The sequence below is a fragment of the Leuciscus leuciscus genome, assembly GCF_965113295.1.
Source record: "Leuciscus leuciscus genome assembly, chromosome: 12".
In the NCBI taxonomy this organism is placed as follows: Eukaryota; Metazoa; Chordata; class Actinopteri; order Cypriniformes; family Leuciscidae; genus Leuciscus; species Leuciscus leuciscus.
In genome coordinates this window covers 15,026,176-15,034,068 of record NC_138736.1, presented here as the reverse complement: position 1 = coordinate 15,034,068, position 7,893 = coordinate 15,026,176, and the positions used below count along the sequence as shown (strand labels likewise).

The window sequence follows — 7,893 nt, the reverse complement described above, 5'->3', positions numbered from 1 at the left end:
CATTTGCCACATCTTTTGGTTTCCTGTCGGTTGGTTTCGGTGTTGGTATTCCACTCATGTTTAACAATGCTTTGCTCAGGGTATAAGAAGGAAAGGTAACTGTTGCGAAAGGCTTTAACCCTACCACTCCCGCACACCGTTGCGTAACCTCATACTAGGAGAAAGACTTTAACCCCTCCACTCACACACTGTTGCGTAACCTCATACTATGAGAAAGGCTTGTACGGCCTCGTTTGCAGAACAGTGCATTATTTGTTACAACTAAGTTTTCTATACAGTATGTTGTTCCATTCTACTGTCTGTATATTTAAACATGTAACTTAAATAACTTTGCCTACTTTAAAGGCTTTGAGAATCTTTCCTTTTATCACTGGTGTTGTTTAAAGCTAAAGTGATTATAACTTACGTTATCTAAACGTTCAGGTTAAATCCTACGTTTCCCATCAGTTCTAAGAAAGACCTTTACCTTTAAAGAATAAGAGGTTAAAGAATAACAACAACTTTAATGGAGTCAGATTAATTATATTGGAGTCAGATAAATATTTGAATTATACATGTCATCCTTCAACTGCCTCTTGTTCCGATTATTGGTTCAAATAGCAGCGTAAGCTTCCAGCTTTACAGCACTGAAGAATCTACAGTAAATATGTTTCACGAGTTCACACTTACATCAAATTAAACAGAGTAAAGATTATGCGTATTTGGCGTGCTGTCCGGGGGGAGGGCACCGAGTTCGGAATTTTTGCCCGAACCCAGAGTACTTCCCCCAGTTGTTGTAAGAGTATTTAGGAAGTGAGGAGATGGGGTGGTGGAGGGATGCTGTTAAACTGTCAACGAACAGAGGCAATTTGCTGTATATACACCTCTTAACTCGTTGATTGGGGTTGATTAACAAAGTGTGCTCCACTCGCGTCTATAGGTTTGATTATCTGAACGTGCTCCTCCCGAACTTTGTTAATAAAACATAATTTAATTTTAAAGGTTGGACATTTGAGACCTGAAAGTTCAGACCCATGACAAAACTTTGTTTATTGCTCTGAAACCAAAATGTATGTCTGTTTATGCCACTTTATACATTAAACAATTATAGACCTTATAAAAAATAATATTTTAGGTGATGTTGAGCAATTCCGTTTATTGTAAGGTATGTTTATGCAATTACAATAGTTTGAGAACAGTGGTAATCAGATAAGGAGCTGAGATTAGAGATTAGTCAGTAGTCACAATCCTTAATGTATAACAATTACAAAGTTTACAGATAATTTATCCATATTTGTCCACATTACAGTAATGCCTAAAATAATTATTTAAAGGCCTAAAAATAATATTGACAACCAATGAATCATAATGATTGCTGTGGAATTTTCTAAATGGCAGACCACAGGTAAAGAAAAAAACACAAGGGGGATTTTTGTATGACAGAAAACTCCATCTGAGAGAAATACTCGAAAAAAAACATCCTCAATTAATACTATAAAACTAGTCAAATCAAAACCAGTGCTTTATAAATCATAAGGAAAAAACAAAGGAACTCTGCACATTAGTGTATTTCTTACATTTTTGACACAAAAGCCTGAGTCAAAAAAAAAAGTTCTTCCTGACGGAGGTGCTCAGCCCCCAAGTCAACCACAAGGCCTGCTTACTTCCTGTTCAATGCAGAAAAAGACACTTCCTCATTGAGTCTCCATGGTAATGACACTTAGAATGGAAATACCGCAAATATATTAGACATGTACAAATATATACATATAATATAATGTAGGACAGGAAATGCTCATGCTCAAATGCATGTATATGCTCATTTTCCTTATCACATGTGAGACAATAATTACAAAGTAATCAAAGTGATTTTGAGAGAGTACAATTTAGAGGAATATTTCAGGGGTTCAATACGCACGTCATGATTTTGCAGAGTTAGATGCGTTCATGGGTCAACATGTTTAGTGGATCCTGGAACAACATTCCTGTCCTAAAATTTCATCTATCCCTATCACTACCCATAAACCTAACCCTACCCATAACTTATCCCCAAAATCAGAGGGAAATGATAGGTGAATAACACTGATGTAGAAGCACCTAACCGTGTTTGTAAGCATAAACTTGACATTAATTGTGAACTTGTCCCTTAAATCTGATTGGTTGATTGGAATGTTGTTCCAGGATCAACAAAGATGTTGATCCAGGAACATGTTGCAATTGGTGAAATTCATTTTCATGGTAATCAACGTTATGACACAATTGCCGTCGATTTTTTACTGAACCCAGAATATATATGTGAATACATGTGATTAGAAATAGAACCATCAGTACAGAGCAGTCCCGTCACTTTCTTAAAAGTGTCTGACCAATTTAATTATAAAAAGTCTTAAAGTGTGTTCTTAAAGTGTGTTTTACAATGAGGGCTTTATATGTAGAATTACTGATTTAATGGATTCAGTAGTTTTAATATTTGACTTTGATTTTTTTTTTTTCAGGCATTAGAGCAGCTTTAAATTTAGGAATTAACCCTTGTTTAGATGTCTGAACTCTACTAGAGGGTGTCAAATCCTGCTGAACATAAGTTGATGGTTCTTGGTTTGGATTTTTGTGTTGTAATCGAGAGCTGCTCTGTGACCTGCGTTGTGCAGTGGATTTAGATGGCTGGCGACCTCTTTCCAGTTGAACTTCTCGCTGCAATTGATAGTCCTTTTGGGAACGTGAGGCAGACGAGCCACTGACAGTAGTAGAGTGCACAGCAGGAATCTGATCTACGTCAAGGTTCTCCATTCTGGCCCTTGTTTTTTGTCTCGGCAAAGAGCTGCTGCGTCGCAATATGTTCCTCTCCATGCCTTTAGGCGGTGCAATGTCAACATCCAGTCCAAGAAGCTTTTGCTTTGCGTCATAACTGTCTTTTGAAGACCCCACTACTTTAATAATGTTATCTTCCTCTCTAATTAAAACGTCATACGTCTTTTGGAATGTGTAAGCATTCTGGATAATGTTTCTCTTCTGACTTTTGTCACATACATTCAGGTCTATTTCTTGTGTGCGTAGAGAATCAGTGATTTCCTCCATCAATTCAGACAATTCTTTAGCTGTTTCCCTAAAGTTTCCTCCCGAGAGTTGAACCATAACAACCTCTGATTCTTCTTTATGATTAATATGAGTGTGGTGATCTGATTTAATTTTATTTATAAAATCTTCCTTAAAGAGCATTATGTATTTCCACACATCTAGTTCCACAGGGATGGAAACCTCAGTTTGCCTGGGAGACGAGGGATCCCGCTGCTGAACGCTTGTTCGGGAATCCTCATAGATCCTGGAGGGACTGCTAAAGGGACTTTCTGTGCTAGAACTTCCATCCAGTAGAGAGGCATTCTGCAAGAGTCTGTATTGGGACTCTGGGGATCTTGAGGTTATTCCTGAAGATGTGCTTCTGCCCTCGGAATACACGGAGTTGCCATAATTGTGACTGGTGTCACTTTTTCCAGCTCGGGAAACAGACTTAGAGGAGGTATAGCCATTAGTGTAATGCGAAGGTGTTCCTCTTTGAGGGAGGGTTTCTAGAGCCAGAAACTGCACGAGTTTGGGATAAATAAGTTTTAGCTTGAGAAAGGAACCCTGCAAATGCAGCTGTCCTGGGCTGGTCCTTGACATCTGAAAGCCATGGCTATGAAGAAGTTCTTTGACTTTGCTTTGACTCGAGAACATGTTCATATCGAGGAATGCTTCGGCTGGCATATCCAGCTAAGAAAATATGAACAAAAGCATGTTAAGGAGATATCTTTGCCACGTCGCACTATTGTGTTATTTATTTAAATTTGTGCATAAATATTCAAATGAAACAAGATGTTGGGAGAATGGCGATGATATGGAACTTGCGGTGAGTGGATTATTGGACAAATGCTGTATTCTAAATAAAATTGTAAGTTATATTAATAATTATGTATGATTCAGTGAGGTTCACTAATGAAGTGTCTTACCTGAGGATGATGCACCTTTTTAATGTCCAGTGGGTAAAACTGACTCTCCACAATCAAAACATGAGTGTGTTGCAAGACTCCTGGTACTAAGACATTGAATGAAAAAAAATTTAAATAAATGTTAGCCATGGAATATGATGTTAAACTTGGATAAACTTAGAGAACAACATATCAAGGCAATACCTTCAGCTGATTCAAAGACTACATAAGCCTGGCCTTTGTTGGAGGTGGGATAAATCACTGTTAAAACGTCTCCTCCTTTGTTACTGCGCCTCAGAAAGTGCATGGTTAATTTATCAATCATCAAGTTTTCGGGGTAGTTGTCCGGGAGCCCATTCACTTCAATAACCATTTCATTCATGGCCATCTTAAAAAAAATAAAAAAATAAAAAAATAATAATAATTGGGGAGAACATTACAAATTTTATTACACAAGTTATTACAACACGAAAAGCAGCAATATGCATCTTTCTAGTGCCAATATGCATAAAATGTAGATTGGTTTTTGGAACAAACTTGTTGTTACTGCAGCTTACACAGATATCTCACAAGATAAAATGTTTGGCTGAATCACACTCTGTCTACACCTGGAAGACTAAATCTGATTAAAAATGTTAAATAAGGGCTTGAATACTATGCCTAAACTTGAAAGCCACAACTCCTCATTATCAAATAGGGTGAAAAAAAACTAAACAAAAAAACATCATGAATAACATGGCAACAAATAAACTAAAACTAGAATATGTTTACATGTAAGAAACAATTAATTAATACATTTGTAGAGAAATGTTGAAGTAAATTAATAATAAAAAATAATAATGGTAGCCTTATAATAATAATAATTAATAACAATAATGAAACAGGACTAAATTCCGTGGAAAATGGTAAACATTCAACCCATAAGGGCATTCGTTCTCTTCACTTCACTTAGTGTAACGTTAGACGGATTGCTAAAAGAGAGCGAGTTTGTTTGTATTGCAGAATTGTGTTACTACTGGCAACTGAATCTATCAAGCGCTGGTTGCTTCTCAGATTATGCGTAATTCACAAAATAAAACTCCCAAGATAACTGAAACAGAAAGTTGTTGGATACCTTTGTTGTTTTCTTAGTGGATCACCAAACGTAGAGAACGTATTTTACAACTGGCGTTCCAACATGACACTAGAAACAAGAAATACAATGTAATTTAACAACAAATTTGTACAGCGGTTGGTGATGTAGGCTATTTTAAACTTCGAAATTTACAAACCCGTAGGCCTAAATTACCTGTGGCTGATTATAGGCAATAGCTAAGTACGTTCGCCAGGTTGAGATAGCAAAGAAAGACTCGGTCGTCGTCGTTCTGAAGTGAAAGTGAAACTGCTCAGTGCTCACATGTCCCCACGGAAAGAAGGGGGCGTGCTCGCGCGCGAAAAAAACCAAAACAAATAAATAAAATAAGATTTTTATAAGATTAACTCAATGATCTCTGATCATTATCTATAGGCCCAATCTATAAAGCTGTATCTATCGTGCCTCGAATTGAATGACAAAGAAAAAAGTGTAACATTTTATTGTGCTTTACAATTCAAGAATATAGGCCCACATAAAATAAAAAAGGGAAAATCATAAAAAAAAAACTATAAACTCCACTATATAACTCTAAAAATGTAGATTTAGAAGTAAATTTAGGCTATACCTACATTCACATTTTTCCCTTTTTGACACTCTTACTGTATCTGTTAAATACCTTCCTGGTCTTGATGTCAGCCCTGAAGGACATAATAAATAAATAAAAAACTAGATGTAAAGAGTAAAGACCCAGCTCACTCATTGATCTCATAAATGTAGAGTTGAATGTTTTTAATGAATAACAGAGGTCAGTGTTATATTTGTGTTAGATATTTGGTTTTACCTAACCACCACTAGAGGGAGCTGTGTAAAATAAGCCACCATAGTAGGCCACCCTGGGCCCAGACAGTTGTTCAAAAGTTATGATCGTATTTCAGATATTAGATTGGATCAAATCTTGAAAATGGTTTGTTTAAAATAACAAAAATGGTTCACTGAAATCTTATTAGATCACTAAATCCTATCTTGGTTTTCATCTGGATCAAATTGTCAGTTTGTGCTGTGTGCTTTTTAGTAAGATCGGGATACCTTTGATTCAGAGAATCAGGATTATCCTGATTCCAGCAGTAGGGTAGCCTGGGTTTCCCCATGCTGCCTTGTGCGCAGGGCGATTTTATTCACGCTGCTAGGCAGCCTGGATTCCATGGACTAGATTTTCGCCTCAGCGAGGGGACCAATCACAGAACGGGGAGGGAGCAGCAAGACGATGACGATGTCTATGCGACACACCGAAGCAGTTTGTTTATATCTATGGATCCAACAGGGCAGCAGACGCGAAGTTACCTTTCGATGCAGCCTTAGATAGTGTTCTAAGCATGGTTCTAAGTAGTTTAGAACGCATGTTTATTTCGTCTTCTTCCTCGTCGAATTTCTCTCGCTCTACATACGTCATCTGGTATAATTGAAACGATTGGCTATGAGCTACGTACAGGCGCATTTGATAGACATTCGTAGCGTCCAATAAACGGCTCTGGGCATTCGTAAACCACGCCTCAAATACGAGAAAATGAACATGTGGTTCCCAGACCACGTCTCAATGAGAAAGAGGTCTGACGTTAGCCAGGCTAGCAGTAGGGTCGATTTCAGGAACAAAAATTTAATAAAACTTTAAAACTAGTCAAAAAACACATTTTTATAATTTAATATACACACATTTATATTTTTATTTTGCTCTTGGTTAGTTTAACCTAACTGTTAAAGTAATAAATTAGAAGTAGTCATAGACATAGGCTACCTATTAACCTTTCAGAAAAAAAAAAAAAAAAAAAGAGAGAGATTTTGGCGCCGTTAAAATAATCCCCCAAACAGCTGTCAATATCAAACAAAAATAATATCTAATTTTAAGTGTTTTTTTTTTTTATCACTGCATATAAACTACATTGGCACAATCGTCAGAGATGAACCAGACAAAAGTAGTTTCTAACAATTGCATCCCAATTTCTTTGTTTTTGTTGTGGGTCACATGATGGGCTATGGAAACTCTAAAGGCACCAGCACAAAAGTAAGATGGATTACCTTATCTTGGATAGCAAAACATGGGATTTCCAGATCTAGAAAATTCTGATTCTAGATCTGGAAATGGTTTGTATCTGTATCTTTCTCTATTGCTGTTCTATTACAAGATAGAAAGTCTAAGGCCTTCAATAGCCGTACAGCAAACTCAACTAATCTGGTGCCTATTGCACGTCTAACTAAGATTGGTGTAGGGGAAAAAAGTAAGACTGTTAAGTTAGCAATTTTAAACATCCGCTCACTTAAAAATAAATCACTTCTAGTCAATGACTTAATAACCACAAACAACCTGGATTTTATGCTTCTAAATGAAACCTGGCTAGAAGACAGCTGCAGTGCAACAATCCTCAATGAAACAGCCCCTCCTAACTTTACTTTTATGAGTGTCTGCAGAGCTGTTAAAAGAGGTGGGGGTCTAGCTGCTCTTTTTAAAGATATCTATCAATGTAAGCAAATATCATTTGGGAACTACACGTCTTTCGAATATCTGGGTATTGTATTAAAAGGTGCTCCACGCATTTTACTCATCATTATTTACAGGCCTCCAAAATACTCTCCAGCCTTTGCTGAGGAATTTACAGAACTGTTATCAACAATTACCTCAGAGTTTGACTGTTTTGCCATTGCTGGAGATTTGAACATTCACATAGATAATGCAGAAAACAATATGGCAAAAGAAATCAAAACTGTTTAAAAAACTTTTGATCTGACTCAGCATGTACATGGACCCACACACAATCATGGACACACTCTAGATTTACTTATCAGTAAGGGTCTAAACATCTCATCGATTGTTATTAAGGATGT

The 7,893-nt window shown here is 36.8% G+C and overlaps 1 protein-coding gene across 1 annotated transcript; it reads right to left on the bottom strand.

The window, feature by feature from the left end:
* Positions 1-1,115: 1,115 nt before the first annotated feature.
* Positions 1,116-5,358, bottom strand: rbm43 (RNA binding motif protein 43). Its single transcript, XM_082186374.1, has 5 exons — positions 5,230-5,358; positions 5,056-5,124; positions 4,146-4,329; positions 3,963-4,048; positions 1,116-3,726 (listed from the first exon to the last, which is right to left on the bottom strand). The coding sequence occupies exons 3-5, from the start codon at positions 4,327-4,329 to the stop codon at positions 2,443-2,445; spliced, it is 1,554 nt and encodes a 517-aa protein (XP_082042500.1). The 5' UTR covers positions 5,056-5,124; positions 5,230-5,358; the 3' UTR covers positions 1,116-2,442.
* Positions 5,359-7,893: the final 2,535 nt, after the last annotated feature.

Coding starts and splice junctions, on each gene's coding strand:
- rbm43 (XM_082186374.1), bottom strand. CDS start 4,329: ATGGCCATGAATGAAATGGTTATTGAAGTGAATGGGCTCCCGGACAAC. Junction 4,049..4,145: donor AGTCTTTGAATCAGCTGAAG/GTATTGCCTTGA, acceptor TCAATGTCTTAG/TACCAGGAGTCTTGCAACAC. Junction 3,727..3,962: donor AAAAGGTGCATCATCCTCAG/GTAAGACACTTC, acceptor ATATTTTCTTAG/CTGGATATGCCAGCCGAAGC.